Raw genomic sequence first — 17225 nt, forward strand, 5'->3', positions numbered from 1 at the left:
TATCGGCTGCAGCCCAGGGCGGAATAAAAGAAAGCAGGTCGACGTCAGTACTCGCCTTCCTCTGCTTCCTGACTGTGGATGTCATGTGACCAAGTACCTTATGCTCTTGCCGACGTACATTCCCCATCAGGACAGATTGACTGGACCCTAAACTCTGACCCAAGGTAAACCCTTCCTCTCTTAAGTTGCTTTTCTGTTATTTGATCATGGCATGAGGAAGTAACCAAAACACCCACAACTCAAAATGGGTGTCACCACAGAAACCACAGATGGTGCCTGGGCCCACATTGAGGTCTGGCATAGTGGGACTTCCGGCGACTGACTTGGACGCACTAAGGAGCTCACTAGTATCTGAGTCCCAGAAAACTGTCAAACACTGTGTGCCCACACCCCAAAGTGACAAGGAGCAAACAGTCAGTAAATGATCCTGAATTAAGCCTGTCTGAGTTAAGGTGGGGTAGTCAGTTCTGACACTGTTATGAAAAATACAGCCTAATTTTTGTTCAAATGTGCCAAATTTACTGCCTCAATTCTCATTAACTACTGTCAAGGGAAAAGCAGATCGACAAGATAAATTATGAAAAAATTATTTTTAATGTACAAAAAGACTTATTTACAAGTTGAGCATGTCACCTCAATTTATAGCATGTAGAAAAAGCTAAAAATGTTTGGCAATATAAATTTGGCTGGATGGTTCACCCACAGTATACCAGGGCTGACAATGTCTACACAAAATAGGTACAGATGGAGACTGGGGAGTTAGGGTCCGTGTCGGGCAGTGAGCCCACACGCCAGAGCCACAGAGCCATGGGCGTGGCCCGGAGCTGTCATTTGGAGTTGGTCTTTTCTCTGGATTGTAAACAGAGAAGTTTGCGGCCCTGGGACACAGAGGATCCTGACTCTGCTAAGAAGTTCCTCACTGGAGCCAAGGTCATGGCCAGAAGGAAGAAGCTCTGAGTGGTGAGGTTTGGTTTGGCAAAGTTTGCATGAATCCAAAGGAAGGCGTTTCAGATGGGATGTGCACACGTGTGTGGTGGGGAGGAGGCACGACTTCACCCTGCAGTGTGTTCTAGACTGAGTCTTTACGGAGTCAGTTTCCACATGCCCTTTCTTGTTTTGGGGGCTAGGCTATACCGAACAAGAAATCAATCCCTTCGCCCTCCCACCTGACCACAAACACCATGCATGTCATCAGTCCATGCCAAATAACCTAGAGAGGAGGGGAGAGGTCAGGGGATCAGAAAGTATTGAGACAGCGCGCGGTGGCTCCGTGCAGGCCGCCGGCCACCCAGTGTGGTGGAGAGGAGCCCTAGAGTCTTCTGTGGGAGGGTGGTCAGTTAGTGCACAGGAGAAATGGGACTGGGTAAACAGTGACTTCCTCTTCCCGGGGAAGGCCTCTTTCACCCTGAGGCCCTGTCCATCCTTAGCCCACAGCAATCCAAGGTATTTAGACACAAAGTTCTTCCCAGGAGGGCTTCGCTGTACACTTCAGAATACTGTAAACAGGCCAGGAGAATCCCCTGGGGAGCTTCTGGGCTTGCCCAGGTAGCACCCAGCTTATCTCCTTTTGATACGTGTTTTATTAATTCTTCTCCACTTGGGAAATCTGCTGGTCCCGCTCTGCCTAAGGGAATGGGAATGCTAATGGCAGCTGAGGAGGCTCCATAATGTCCCTTTCTCCTTTGTGGCAAGCAACTTTGGCAAGCTTCATGGATGAGTCCGGGGAGGGGGGAGGGGGACAGCAATCCCCTTTCCTTGCAGGTGGCAGAATGGCAAACCCATCTTCTCAGAGCAGAGTATCCAGCATGGTCCCCAATTCAAACCCAAACATGGTTCCCCTCCCCTCTTTGGGCATGTACTTAGAAAGCCCTTGGCCAATGTACTCTCTCATTAGCAGAATGACAGAGGCAAAGAAGCCAGAACCTAGTAATCCCATAAACACCAAAGGCTGGCAAGCATCGTGTAAACGAGTTTCTTTCTGAATAAGACTTTTTCAGTGTTCAGAGAAATAGGCCAAACAGCAGAGAGGATGCCCCGAATCTTTTCTTAAAATATTTGCAAGTCTGAGCCAGCCACCGCCCAGCCCCTCTCAGGCCTAGTTATTACTTTTTTGGACAAAGAGAACTGGTTAGACCCTCGTGTTCCAAGAAGCTAATGGTGCTCAGGTCTGCTCTGCCAGGAGCTAGAGCCATTAGGTCATCATATTTAAAAATTTGTTTTCTTCAGCCAGGCTGGTGAGCATGGAGCTCATGTCTCCAACAGCCATGTTGCTGATGCCTGCAGGGATGGAGGGCAGTGTCAAAGAATTCCGGGGTGTCGTGAGGCGTGAGGAATTCTGGGAGAGATTGTGGAGAAGGGTGGGGCTCAGTGCACCAGAGAACAAACTTGAGTGATCGCCATCATCCATGATGGCATCAAAGTCAATCTGGGGGGGCTCCAGGAGCTGCGAGTCCACAGTGCTGGACACTTGGTTGACCCCTGGTGAAGGCAGAGGCTGGATATTGTCTGAGCAAGCTTGTGGTTGTGATGGCTGGGGCTGCATGGCTGGGCACCCTCCGTTCTGTTCATACATGTGAATCTGGCCATAGTAGTAGAGTGTGTTCTGGTCCTGTGGCTGGCCTGTGTCCTGAGATGGCTGAGGAGCCAGGGACACCACGGGCCCTGCTGTTCCCTTGGGCATAGCTTCCGCTGTCTCTTGGTTGGCTGATGTGACCATGGCTTGGCCAGTGGTCCTGGCATACAAGTGCCCAGCACGCACTCCACGGTGACGGCTAGCAGTGTTGGGCTCTTGGGGCGGCCGAGGCTGCATGAGACCAAAGCCCGCGTTCTGCTGGGACTCCATGAAGCTAGGCTGATGGGATGACAGAAGGCTGGAGCCCTGCTGGTAGCCTTCCTGCTGGGGATAGCTCAGGACCGGGTGAGACTGGGACACCCCAGCCAGGGATGAGCTGGGAATCCCGAGATCCCGTTGATGGCCACTCATGATGGTAGCATTGGGGATAGCTTCCATTTGCTGAGGGAGTCCCAGGTGGCTGGGCTTGGCTGCCATATTGCTGCAGGAAGGGGAGAACTGGTTCAGGGGTCCACTGACGACGTTTGGGCTCAGCTGGGAGTGGGCATGGCTGTAGCTGGCCTGAGGACTCATGGCAGCAGCCATGCTCAGGCACTGACCGCCTGTGGCTGGCTGTCGAGACTGCTGAGCGTAGCTCCCCCTGGGCGCAGAGGGCGCTCCTCGAAGCTGTAGGTGTGGTTGGGTGCTGTCTAGACCCCCAGAGCTGGCCTGCAGGGCTTGTGGACTATATCCTGGATACTGGCTAAAGGCTGGCTTCTGCTGAACCACGGCCAGATTGCTGTGCGGGAAAGACTTGACCTGGGTGGGTAGGGCGTCCACGGTACCAGAACTCACCTCATTCCACTGAACAGGCATGTTGTTCTTGTTGAGGTTGGTTGAGGGGCTGTAGCGCAGCTGGCAGCCCCCCAGCCCAGGAGCAGAAGGGCCCACATTTGAGTCGGCAGCTGCCAGCCTGCGGTGGCCTTGTAGCCCAGGACTGGGCAGTTTCGAGTTCTCGGGGAAGCCAGCGCTTTCTGTGGGATACACCTGCCGTGTGCTGTCATCCAAGGCGCCGCCGGTGTGAGCTTTGATGTATTGTACCACATCGTCCGGCAGCACCAGCTCATCCTCCACCAGCCCCAGGTCGGACTCCAGCCCGGTTCCATCTACCCCAGCGGCCACAGCCTCCATCACCACGTTCTCACTGATGCTAGGCGGTCTGGGGGAGTAGGCGTTGCGGGTCAGGCTGCCATCCATGCTGGGGTGGCTCTGTAGATGCAGGCCTCGCCGATCGGCGCAGGGTGGCAGTGAACCTGGATTCATATTGTGGGTACTGTGGAAACGCTGCACTCGAGGCAGAACGAGGGGGTCAGGTCGCCGCACAGGGTCGCTGGCCCGTCGCATGTTGCTGCTGGGCCCCTCGTGAGGGAAGGCAGGAGCCGCCCCTACATAGCCATGGCCATGACCATGGCCGTAGGCAGGCCCATCGCTGCCACGCCGCGGCCCCAGCGGATGTGGGCAGGTCCCGGGCAGGGCACGCTCGGGACCATCTAGTAACGACAGGCGGGTACGAAGGCTTACACGCTCGAGGCCCGGCAGTGGCGTGGGTGGTGGTCCACCCGTGGCTGCTGCGTACTTGGCGCGCAGGCTGTACTGCTGCGCAGGCGTGAGGTTGAGTAACCCTGGGACCCCACCGCTGCACTGGCTCGCCTCGCTGGAGCGCCGGGAGGCATCTGTGGAGATGGGGTCATAGGAGTCTGCCGAGCTGGCATTGTGCGGGCGGCCGGCACCAAGAGGGGAAGCCTCACTGGAGCGGCGGCTGGAGAAGTAGGGGGAGATGCCGGAGGAGCGGCGGCTCACGGTGTAGGCTGAGCTCACGGTGCTGGTGGAGCTATCCCTCCGTTCCTGCAGCTGGCTCAGCATCGTCACTTCCGTCAGCTCTGGCAGCCGCTGGTTGGGCAGCAGTCCCGCTGGCCCACCGCCCCCAGTGCTGTTGAAGCTTTCCAGGACAGAACCTAGGGAAGAAGGGAAGGGTCAGAGGGGGTCAAGGGCTGTGCTCCACAGGACTCGGACTTGCTGATTGTGAAAGGACGCTTCAGCTACTTCCCCAAACCAAAAGACCACCTACACCCTGTCCCTGGTCACCAGTTCCTCTACCCAGCCCCCTTGACCAGCTGAGTGTGGAGCCCCTGACACAAGGCTAGGCACACAGCAGGCACTCAACTGTGGAAGAGTTCTGCATGGAAGACGGGAAGGAGGAAGCTGGGTGAGATGGCACATTTAGTTTCAGCACTTGGGAGGCAGAGGCAGGTAGACCTCTGAGTTTGAAGCCAGCTTGGTCTACAGAGTGAGCTCTAGGACAGCCAGGGCTACAGACAGAAGCGCCCCAGTTTCTTTAGATGTATATAAAATGCATCTGTACCTACAATAGGATTACTGACAGCCTGGTTCAGGAGGGACCAGACCCATGGGAACTATGTCCTCTGACATGGAGGCTTTCTCTCTCTCTCTTTCTTACTTTCTTCTTGAAGACAAAGTTCTTAGGTATCCCAGGTTGGCCTGTAACCAATGATGACCTTAAACTTCTGATCCTCCTGAGAGCTGGAGTTACAGCTGTGCACCACGTCACATCATTGACTTGGTGCTGAACATTTAATTCAGGGACATGAGCCTACCAGGCAAGCACTCCACCAACTGAGCTGCACCTCCAAGCCGTCCCTTCCTTCCTCCCTCCCTCCCTCCCTTTCTTCCTTCCTTTCTCTTTCTATTTTGAGGCGGGGTCTCCCTATGCTGTATAGGCTGATCTTAGAGTAGGCAGATGAGAAGCGAGCCCAAATTGCAGAGTTTGGTCAAGGCCTCTCACTGCTGCACTTCAGGGCTGAGGTGGATGGGCAGGTTCCCTATGAACAGTCATGACCTGAGTGGAGGAACCTGTCTGCAACCCAAGAGATCCCAGACCTGCAGAGTTCACAGCCTTCTGCTAGCAGTACTTGCAACACTACCTTGGCTGGTAGTGTGCCAATGTACACCACCATAACGGGCAGCCTGGGGTCTATGTGCCCAGTGTGACTCCAGAGATGCTCCTGCCGATAAAAGAGCCTGCTGAGCATAAGGCCACATCCTCATGATGCTCCGCTGCTCATTTCTCATGAACATCAGTAACCCAGCTCTGTCTTTGGTACTCTGTGGCTTGTTCTCATATGAGTCCTACCATGGCTCCTTTTTGATGATGATCTTACCGTCTTCCTTTCCCTGAGCCTTTGCCATGACACCCGAAGTGCTGAATGGCTAGATGAGGAAGGAGATGCAGCAGGGGCTGCCTGTGTTTTGAGGCTTACGGGGGCACGCTGCATGGAGAACAGCATGCACGTTGGAGCTGCACAGACCTGAGCTAAGTCTTGCTCGCTGCTGGCATTTGGGTGGGTCACCTTCATCTCTCTCAGCCTGTTTCTTTTCCATGCAGCACAAGGTAGGGTTGAAACAGGTGAGCGCATGGAAAGCTTAGCAATCGGACTGCACTTGGTTGACACTGCGCATGCTCCCTTTGCTGGCAGAGCACCTCTGCATTAAGAGCGTGCACCTGCACTGAGCTAAACCCTCTCCAAACAAAGGAACCTGGTCACTTTGTCCTCTAGTTCCCTACCAGCGCGTAGGAACCTTTAGTGGCCAAACATGCAACATACAACCTGAACACAACCTACAACCAAGGGACCAGGCTGTTCAAGCTTGCACTTGTCTGGGGTGCAGTAAGGGAAACTATATCCTTTGAGAGAACTTTTTAGGGAAACCGCCCATTTATCATGTCATACTCATATATAAGATTGGGTGCGCAAACGGTTAAAATCAGGACATGCCCAGTGAACTCAGACTTATATAACCTATGCTTGCCAATCAAACTTAAAGACCATCTACACCTGGCCCCTGGCAACAGCTCCTCCTCTTCCTAGCCCTAGAGAAGTTAAGGGCAATAACCAGGAACTCTTGAGCTCGTAAACTGGCCTGTCCTCACGCTTCGATTCTGAATAAATCTTTTCTCTTTTTTGCTATTTTCGGGGGCTTCTTCAGTTCTTTGATTAAGTTGATAAGAACCTGGAGCCCTCTGATCTGCCCCATGTGGGCAGCCAGTCAGACTGTGCATGGCACCTGGGGGAAACAGCTCAGGCTCTCTCCTACCTGGCTCATTAGGCCCGGGGGCCTCACTCACCATTGGCTGGGAGGGGAGGCAGCTTGGTGTTGCGGGTGTGTGGAGCTGGGCCAGCCCACGAGCAGGAATCCTTGAGGGACTTGAGCTTCTCTCTCTTCAGCTGCTCAAAGCGATGCATGGTAGTCATGTGTTTGCGCAGCTGCAGGCCGCCAGTCGGGGGGGCAGCCAGCGTGGAGGTGTCAGCTCCCGGAGACGCGTCATCCAGCGCTGTCAGGTCTCCCAGACTCCCGGGCCCTGTCCCTGGCATCTCCACGCCGCTGTCATTGTTGGGGGCGCTGCCCAGGGGAGAGGGCTCGCTGCTGCAGGATGACTGGGCCCCGGGGCTGGACTGACACAGCTGCTGGGACAAGGCAGAGGACACAGGCTCAGAGGGTGTGAGATGTCACCTGGTCCCGTGACCCTCCCACAGTCACACCATGCTGTGCATGCTTGGGCAGGGACACGAGGAAGCGGGGAACTACTTTGAAAACACCATCCCTTGTGCACCTGCATGAGATGGTTAAGTCTAACCTTGGGCCTCTTTCCCAACTATGAGATTGACCCAAACTGACTTCCAAGTAGAGACATGTGTGAGGATTTGTCCTATTGCGGGAAGAAGGTGACTAAGTTTACCCAGAAAAAAGGTATTCAACACAGTCCCGCCGACTGACGTGCCCCCAGTGAAGTGAGGGTAACAGCACTCTGGTGACTTGTTGGCCAGCTGCCTTCTACAGCACAGGGTGCTCTCGACAGGCCAGGCCTAGGTGCTTAAGAAGGGAAAGAATACTGGGGGTGGGGAGCCATGGAGTGTGGCATTGCCTGCATTACTTTTATGTATCAATGTGACAGTCTTGACTCACCTGGGAAGAGATTCCTAATAAGGATTATCTGTATCAGGTTGGTCTGTGTGCATGCCTGTGGGGGTTGTCTTAATTGTTAATGGAATGTGGGAAGACCTGTGGGAAATGTGGTAGCGTTGGGACATGGGCTGTGCATGTTCAGGGCACACCTGAGCTGTCTCAGAGTGCAGCTGTGAGAAGCTGTGGGATTCTCTTTGCTCCATTGACTGTGCCTGTGGTGTGTCTAACTGCTTCAGTTCCTGTCTTGATTTCCCAAAAATGGTGGGTAGGAATGTGGAATTGGAGCTCAAATCCTCTCCTCACATCTGTCCCCCCTTGCTGTGTGTCAGGGTTATTGTCAGAGCAATAGGAATGAAAGTACAATACTTGACTCTCCCTCTGGGCTGGAGTGGGGCAGGCAAATAAATCAAGAAAACCAAGTACTCTAGAGCATCCAGCATTGCCTGAGATCTGGGCCTGGAAGCAAATCCTGGATGCAGTAGTTTGAGGCTCATTTCTGGGTCAAATGATGTCCCTGTCCCTGCTTTCTTCCTTGGGAAGATACAGTAACACTACATACCCAATTTAGGGGAGATGCTCCCGACAAGCAGGGCACCCCATGTCTTGACTATGGTGCCCTCCACAATTCTTTGCTCCATCTAGTCAAGACTCACCCCTGTCCTCCCTTGCTCCCCGCACATGCCAGCCTCATTCTTGCTGCCTACCTCTACCTATTCCCATGGTGCTACCCAACACCTGCCTCTCCAAAAGCCAGTTCAATCTCTGCCCAGCCAGGGGCACTGAAGTAGCACCCCAGCCCACCCTCTCACCCTGGGCACTCCCAACCCCACCCCGTTCCTCTGCTCACCTCAGTAGCGTCTATCCTTAGGGGAGGTACAGTTGGGAAAAAGAGGTGGAGACAAAGAACAGGTGGTTAGAACAAAAGGAGTGGAGGCTAGAGAGGGGAGGACACAGACGAGGTCGGGGGGGGGGACCACAGTGGCATCCGGGTCTCGGAGGCAAACACAACCTGGGCAGACCAGCATGGAGGAAGGGCATTCCCCAGCCTCAGCCTCAGGTGCCCAGCAGGAGCTAGGTCAGAGAAGGTGAACGAAACAAGACAGAATTCATGAGGGGTGCAAGGGGACAAAGGAGGAAAGTTGAATTGGAGCAAGAAGGGGCATCATTTTATTCTGAGAAGGGTATGCTCTAGCAGAATGCTCAGGGGAGGCTGGGCTTCTGGGCCTTGGGCAGAGCTGGGAACTGCCCTCTGCCAGCTGGCACCCAGCTCTGTCTTACCCCGGAGCTCTCTGTCTTGATGGCTTTGATATGTAGGCAGTCCTCTACAGCGTGGCTGGTGCTACTGGCCTCCACACTCTCCTCAGGTCCCCGTCCACCTGGTTCAGCACTGGCCTCATTGTCCCCATTCTCCTTGAGCAGAGGAGCACGGAGATGCACATCGTTGCGCTGTTTCTTGGTGACGTGGGCATCTGGCCCATGGACAGTCTTCACGTGCTTTCGGAGTGAGCTGGGGTCTGTGTACCTCTTGGTGCAGCCTGGGATCTTGCAGATATAGGGTTTCTAGGAAGATAGCCAGGCCTGGGTTATGGACAGGAACCCAAGGACAAACTCTGGTGCAATACCCGTTCTGAAGCCATTCTATGTTCTTTTGGACTGGCCTGTGGGTATATCTGTGGGGGCATTGTCTTAATTAATCTGATTGATATGGGAAGACCCAGCCCACTGTGGGCAGATCATTCCCTAGGTTGTGAATTGTGTGACAGTAGAAATAGAGCTCAACACAAGCCGTCAAGTAAGCATGCATGCATGTGCTCATTTCGCTCTGGACTATGAATGTGACATGACTATCTGAGGTTGACTTTCCCACAATAGATTGTAACCTGGAATTGTAAGTTGAAATGGGTCCCTTTCTTCCTAAGCTGCTCTTTGTCAGGGTATTTTACCACAGCAATAGAAATGAAACTAAAACACAGCTCTCCACTAGTTAGGGGCAGTGCATTTCCACACGTGCCAGGGCCAATGCGTACATCTCTGCACATCCCCACAGTGAGTACCTCATTGGAGTGAGTGCGGTTCTGGTGCTTGGCACGGTCCGAGGCATTGGAGAAGGCCTTGTTGCAGCCCTCATGTTCACACACATATGGCTTCTCTCCTGTGTGGGACCGCAGGTGTGTCTTCAGGTTCTCCAGGCGAGAGTAGGCCTTTGAGCAGCCTTCGAACTGGAAGGAGGTGGATTGGTTAGAAAGAGCACTCCAGATGTAATTCAGGCAGCTGGATCCAGGGCTCTCCTGCACCCTCCTTCCTGCCCTGTCCTGTGGCACTCCTTCCCACCTGTACACCCCAAAGCATGCGTTTTAGTAATGACAGTTAGTCTTTCCTCCAGAAAACACCGAAAGTATAAAATTATAATTCAGACATCTTGAAGACCTCGATGGAAGAGCTTTACTGTGAAATACATGAGCATGTATGTATGTGTGATATTTACATAAACAAAAGCACACATTTATAAGCTGTCCAATTATTCACTATTTCATATTCCTGTTGGCAGTGTATGAAGGTTCTGATTTCTCCATAATCCAGCTGTTATTATTAACTATCTTTTATTTATTTTGAAAGATTTATTTATTCATTTTTTATTTTATATTTATGGGTGTTTTGTTTGTACATATGTCTGTACACCACAAGCGTGCCTGGTGTTCAAAGAGCCAGAAATGGGTGATGGATCCTCTGGACCTGGAGTTACAACCAATTGAAAGCCAGCATGTTGGTATAGGGAATTGAACCCGGCTCTTATGGAAGAGCAATGAGCACTCTGAAATGTTGAGCCATCTTTCCAGTTCCTGCTTTGTATCATTTTTGAGACAGGATCCCACATAGCCCAGGATGGCTCAAACTCACTATGTAGCTAAGAATAGCCTTGAGCTTCTGATCCTCCTGCCTCCATGTCCCAAGTGGTGGGGTTATAAGCATGCACATCACACTCAGCGTGTGTGGCACTGGGCTTTGTGCATGCCCAGGCCAGTACATGTATCAGCTGAGTCATTTCTACCTTCTCCTCCTGCCGAACTCTTAGAAGAAACAAAGCAGCAGGGATTGTTAAATCACTGTGACCACAGGACAGGCAGTCATTTCTCAGTTACAACAGCTAAAAACTAGATTTCACTAAACTCAGCTTTTGTGTGTTTCAAAGGAAATTATCAAGAAAATGAAGACAACACACAGAATTGGAAAAAAAAATTTGCAAACTGTATGTCTGATAATGATTCTAGAACCTAGTTGCAGAAAGAATTCTTAAAACCAAACAACAAAATGACAAGTACTGTTTTCCAAAGAAGATGCACAAATAGGGATTGGGGAGATTCTCACTGGATAAAGGTGCTGTCAACCCTCATGCCCAGAACACCATCTCTGGGACCCATGAAATGAGAAAGAGTCTGGCAAGCTGTTCTCTGCCTTCTTTGCATGTTAACCCCCTTCTATTCCCCTTGTTTCTAAATGCATAAATAGCTGGTTCAGTATCGCTTGTCCTTAGGAAGCTGTAGGAGCTGCTGGGGGTCAGAGCTGGGGGTCAGGGCCCACCGGCAGCTGTGTCGCAGGGGGTCCGCCGTGGGAGGAGGCTCACCGTGCACTTGTGCGGCTTCTCACCCGTGTGCCTGCGCATGTGCACGACCAACATATATTGGGCCTTGAAGGGCTTCTGCTCTCTGGTGCAGGCCTGCCAGCGGCACACGAACTCTTTCTTCTCCCCGTGGATGTGCTCGTTGTTGATGTGCTGCAGGGAGGCCAGACAAGGACAGCGTGTGTGAGTTTAGGTGCCACCTCCTGTTGCAGGATATTTGATCACACTGTGAACCCCGAGACTGTGTACTGAAAAAATCTGTTTCTGAGGTGTGACTCAGCCCTAGCACACACCTTCAATCCAAGTGCTTTCTGTAAATAGGGTTAAGTAAAGTCAACCATAAGTCAAGCGGCAGAGCAAGCAACCAGTTGACAGGGATCAAACATAGGAAAAAAACATAGAGAGTGAGGAAGTCTGGAGGACAGACAGAGAGACGCACAGGAAGTTGAAAGGAGGGACATTCAGTTTGAGGGGTTTTTAAAGACAGCATGGAGAAGATGGGGCTTTTTCCTTTTGGTACATTGGCTGAGGAGAAATGTCAGCTGGGTGCTTTCTGTGCCTCTCTGAGACAGTAGGCTTTCACTCCTGAGTCTTTGTTGGTAAAATCGAACCTTTGGGATTTTGTTTAAAAACAACAACCTCCCTGGGCTGTAGAGCACTGCTCATTTTCTACTCAGTTGGGACCATCCTGTGTGCAGAGCCCCTCATCCCACAGACCACCGTGGACCACCGTCCCATCCCGAAGCCTCTACCTAGGACACACAGAACCCTCACCTGGATCGCTACAGTAGCTACTCTGCCACTAGGTAAATAGCTCTGCTCCACCAAGAGCCAAGTGACCAAGGACTGAACTTTCTGAAACTGTGAGCCAAAGTACCTCTCCCCCACTTCCACTCCCTTGCATAAACTGGCTCTATTAGTTGGTTACACCTACTCAGACATAACTAATAACTCCACTCATTCCTCTGACTTTGCAGGGCAGGGTAGAAATACAAGGAAATAATAGGGACAGGGCAGGGAGAGGAGCCTCTCACTGTGTGATAATCAGGAATTCTAACACAATTAGCATTTGCTGTGAAGGCAGCTGGTTTGGAGAAAATACTTTCAAATGAAAATGTTAAAATAGCAACAAACTATGTTTAGCCTTGAGCATAGATGGCCTTGAACATGCCTTATTCCTCTCCTAGATATTTTCTGGAAATCTCACAGGGAGTCTGTAATGAAAATAAATCAACTTCCTGTGTAGCCCTGTGAACCGGGGAGGTACTCTGTCAGCTGGGAACTTCAGCAGCAGGACCCACCTACGAGCTCGCTTGTGTTACACAGCAACCAGGACAGCATTAACTGTCAACCTGGCAGAGTCTAGAATCCACTGAGAGAGAGGCTCCCGGGCAGGCCTGCAGGATGCTAGTGTGTCAGTGTTGAGGCATGAAGACCTGCCTACTGGTTACTCCATTCCTTTACAGGATCCTGGACTGTATAAACGCTAGAAGACATGGGGCAGCAGCATGCACTCCTTCATCTGTTTCCTCGGGGTGACTGCAATGTGGTGAGTATGGAGATGTTCCTGACGGATCAGCACCAGGCACTGACTAAGTATGCAGAGAGGCAGACATACTGAAACTCTGACTTTAGAGGGTTATAAAGGAAGTGTCCTAGCAGTAAAGACAGAGCTTCCTCAGCTCTGTTTTTGAGGAGGGGCTACAACTAGATCCTGATCCTCAGCTGGGGCTCTAGGCATGGTGCCAGGCTGACCCCGGGACTAAATGGCCTAGATGAGAGAGGTGGGGTCACCCAAGGACACAGCAAGGCCACCGCCTGACTTCTGCTTCTTTGTGCTTTTACAGGGTACTCCTGGGAAATGTAAACTCCCATGCTGTTGTCTCTCCCAGAAAAGACATTTACAATCTGCACAGCTGTCCAGGAACTGAGTGGCAGGCCCTGGCAGCACCTTGTCGTAGAAGATGAAAAGCCGCTGGCCTGATGCCCTATGTAGCATGCCCAACTGTTGTGCGTCGATAGCACCACCATGGGAGCAAGCAAGGCAGCAGCCCTTTGAACTTCCAGAAAAATCTTCTCCTCTCAGCCTCCCTCTCCATTCATAAAGCCTTTCAAATGAGAAAAATGCTCCCTGACTATGCCTTTCATTTTTTTCTTATTGGTTTACTTAGCGACAAATTGTTAATAATGGACAGGGGCTCTGGCTCGCCATTCATCTTCCCAGAGAGCAGAGCGGCACTGCTAGGCAAAGACGGGGCCTCGTTTGTAGAACAGCCTCCTCTTTCTACAGCCAGGTAAAAAGAGATATCGCTAACGCAGTCCTTCCTAGGTCAAGACAGGACTCTAGCTGGCTAAAGGATTCTGTCTGCTAGGTATTTCCACCTTGGTTTTCCAGGGAGAGACTCTCACTGGCCTGGAACTCAGCAGGCAGGCTGGGTTAGTTGGGAGAACCCCAGGCACGCATGTGCCTCTTGTGTGGCCTTCTCATCAGTGCTAGGGTTAAAGGCATCTGACCGCATGCCCAGAACTTTTTAAAAGGGTTCTTGGGTGCTGAAACCGGGCCTTCCAAGCACTTTGCTGACTGAGCTGTCTCCCCAGCCATGGAACATCTGTTTACATTGTCACTTCTGTTCTTTTGCTTGAGCCAGTCCCAGAAGGAAATTCACAAGCGTTCAGAGCAGTCACTTTCACTCCACACCGCCCCTAGTGGGTGTAGGGGGCTCCTCTTCATCATTCCTTTTCCTTATTCTCATACTTCCCTATTTTCTTGGACTTTCATGTGCTATGTATGTGTTTGGGATGAGGTGAGGGGGCTCAGAGGCACCTGGCCCCCATGCCTCCCACTTGCCAGTGATGGGGCTCCACCTCCCACCCCTTTGAAGCACAGGCCTTGGAAGGCTCTAGGACCATTGTGGTTGGGCAGGAACTGGGAACGAAGGCTTACGTGCACTAGCTGCTCCTGCGTGTCATACTCCTTTGTGCAGTCTGCCCAGTGGCAGTTGGTCTCATAGATGACCACCTCGGTCTCCTGCTTACAGTCATCCCTGTCCAGGTCTTCCTTGAGATCAGCCAGCTGCTCCTGGGAGAAGGGAAGAGCACATCCATATGAGCCATGCTTGCTTCCCTGGTCCTGAGGAGAGGGTGACATTAAACTCAAGGGGTTATACCAAGGACTCTAGGCTAGCACAGGTGTGGACGCACATTTGCACATACACCACGTGCGTGCACACACACACACACACACACACACACACACACGCACACACGCACATATACAATGCATGCATCCATGTGTATACACACAACATATGCACACAGACTCACACTCATCAGCCTTTCTTGATTTCCTCAGCTCAGGCTGAGGAAAACACTTGAGGCAGGCAACTATCCTGGGCCCTTCCTGTTCTTTGGCCATCAGGAAGAGATTCTGACCAGAACATCTCTGCCCCACCTCCTGATTTACACGTGAATAGGAGAAAGGACGGCCCTGACTTCTACTTAGTGTTTTGGTTTCCACTATGGGTGTCCCAGGTGAGCCCCACAATCCCTGCAGATGGAAACATTGTTAAGTGTTAAGTGCACTCCACTCACATCATGACAGCACCACCAACTCTCAAGCACTCTACAGAGAGAATGCAGACCCCAGACACTGTCAGGCACCTTTCCCTGCCACAGTCCTAAACTCGGATTCTTCATTCTTGTACCACAGCTGGGGAAACTGAGGCTCGGGGAGGCATGGATTCTCCTTTCCACAGCACATACGGAGTCTGGAGTAGCCTAGATCTGTACTTGTGTCTCCTTTCTGGTTAGCTTTAACTGTCACCTGAAAGGGGAGCCTCAGTTGAGGTACTGACTAGATCAGATGGGTCTGTGGGCAGTTGTCTTGATTGTTAATTGGTGTGGTGGGACCTGTGGGTGGCACCATGCCTAAGGCAGGTGGTCTTAAGCTGAAAGCTAGCTGAGGACAAACTAGCAAACACCACTCTTCTGTGACTACCGCTTCATGTTCCTGACCTTGTCCTGCTTCATGTTCCTGACCTTGTCCTAGAAGTGTAAGCTAACGGATCCTGTTCTCTCCTACAGGCTTTTGGTCAGTGTCTTATCACAGCAATAACATGGAAACGGAACATTCTTTTGACCACAATTTGGGTTATGAAGCCTAAAGAAAGACTCAGGTTGCAGAGGACCTGCCTGGAATGGTGGCTAAGGACAGGTAGAGGTACCCCAGGCTGAGAGGCAAGGTCCAGAGAGGGCCCATGAAGTCTGTTGATGACAATCCAGTTCCTTGGGTCTGCCAGGCATTCTGGGAGGCAACCCAAGGCCAGAAGCAATGTTACATAGATTTGCATTACGGTTTACTTTTTTTTGTTGTTGTTTTCTCTGAGTAGCCCTGGCTGTCCTGGAACTCATTCTGTAGACCAGGCTGACCTTGCACTCAGAGATTTGTCTGCCTCTGAGTGGAATGCTGAGATTAAAGGCATGCATGCACCACCTGGCCATGTTCAACTTATTCTTAAAAACAGGAATGTATCCCAACTCTCCAAAAGAGCTCCTGGGTTGTAGCTTTAAATCAAGAATGTTGGCCTAACACACAAGATCTCAGGTCTAATTTCCCATACTGCAAAACAAAACAAACAAAAATAAATAAATAAAACACAAGAAAAGCCTCCGGGAAGCAAGCGCAGTGCTGACAAACTGTTGCAGGTTAAGAACTGGATGTCCTGTGACATGGTCACTTAGTGACAGAGAGCTCATCTCAGAAGAGCAGGATTTCCCAGGGTGGGCCACAAACGCAGGCCCTCTCTGACTCTGTGCTGGGGCTACAACCTCTTCCAAAAGGAACTCCTGGTCACCATCGGGCACCTTCTCAACAAACGCCCTTGCTCTGCAGAGGGCAATGCTGTCACTATGTTGAGGTGAGCAAGCTCTCTGACTGCACTGAGCAGGCCAGTCAGGAAGATGCCTCACTTCCGGGGATCTAGCCGCCAGGGGCTGCTGAGAGGAGACTGCAGAGACTCCTCATGGCCACAGCGTAACAGAAGAACATCTGGGAATACGTTCACTCCTCCTCTACTACAGGCTCTGCTCCTTTCAGAGCAGCAGGCCCAGCTGTGGGCCACTCCAAGGCCAAGGCAGGAATCCTCCCAGTCTGCAATTTGAGGGCTTCAGCAGAGAACAAAATTACTACTCTATCTTTTCTGCCAAAGAGAGGCAAGCCCTTGCAGTGAACCAAACATGGAGTGACACGGAGCCTGACTCTGCAAGGAAAAGCCCTCTGCAGTGACTGTGAACAGACTGTCTTCCTGTGCTCCCATCCCTTCATTTATTTGTGATAGGGATTCACATATCTCAAGTCTTGCACACACTATGCTGTCAAGGCTGGTGTGAAATTCCCAGTACTCCTGTCTCCACCTCCAGAGTGCTGGGATTCCAGCAATGTAACCACCACGCCCAATGTTTTACGGTTTCTTTCTCTGCATGTTGCTGGTACACGGGAAGGCTACTGATTTCTGTGTGTTCATTTTGTATCCTGCCATTTTTGCTACAAGTGTTCATCAACTCTGAGAGTTTGTTAGTGGGGTCTTTATGGCCTCATCCATGACGTACACGATATGTTATCTGCATATTAAGGGTGCTCTAGCCCTTTCCCTTCCTATTTGTATCACACTTACCCCCTGGTTGTATCAGCTGTGCGTACTGAAACTCTAAGCACAATGCTAGACAAGGGAAAGTGGACTGCCTGTCCTCCTGACTTTAGTTCCCCTGCCCTTGCTATCCTGTTGGATGAATGCAACAAAATAATCACAGGAAGGAACTTTGTTAACCAATCTCAGAAAGACAAATACTAGATTCTTTCTCTCACTTCTGAGTCCTTGACTTTATAGATAAAAAGAATCCTATCTGTACAGATGACATAAGAGTAGGAGCAAAGCTGTCAAGGGGAATAAAGGTGGAGGTGGGGGACTAGTGAGAAGGCAGAGGGAGCCAGGGTATGGGGAGAATGCTTGAAAG

At 51.5% G+C, this 17225-nt stretch overlaps 1 protein-coding gene across 2 annotated transcripts in view; it reads right to left on the reverse strand.

The window, feature by feature from the left end:
- Positions 1-618: 618 nt before the first annotated feature.
- Positions 619-17225, reverse strand: part of Gli2 (GLI family zinc finger 2) — a 167287-nt gene continuing 150680 nt past the window's right edge. The window contains exons 8-13 of one of the 2 annotated variants that reach the window (XM_055604611.1): positions 14158-14292; positions 11217-11366; positions 9649-9813; positions 8873-9154; positions 6756-7092; positions 619-4566 (exon numbers count right to left, since the gene is read on the reverse strand). In XM_055604611.1, coding sequence (XP_055460586.1) covers positions 2192-4566; positions 6756-7092; positions 8873-9154; positions 9649-9813; positions 11217-11366; positions 14158-14292 — 3444 coding nt within the window. In that variant the 3' untranslated portion in view covers positions 619-2191. Of the gene's footprint in view, positions 4567-6755; positions 7093-8872; positions 9155-9648; positions 9814-11216; positions 11367-14157; positions 14344-17225 lie in introns of both variants that reach the window. The other variant, XM_055604601.1, reaches the window with a different exon arrangement.

Source organism: Psammomys obesus, unplaced genomic scaffold (assembly GCF_907164565.1).
Source record: "Psammomys obesus unplaced genomic scaffold, mPsaObe1.curated_primary_1811, whole genome shotgun sequence".
NCBI classification, from domain to species: Eukaryota; Metazoa; Chordata; class Mammalia; order Rodentia; family Muridae; genus Psammomys; species Psammomys obesus.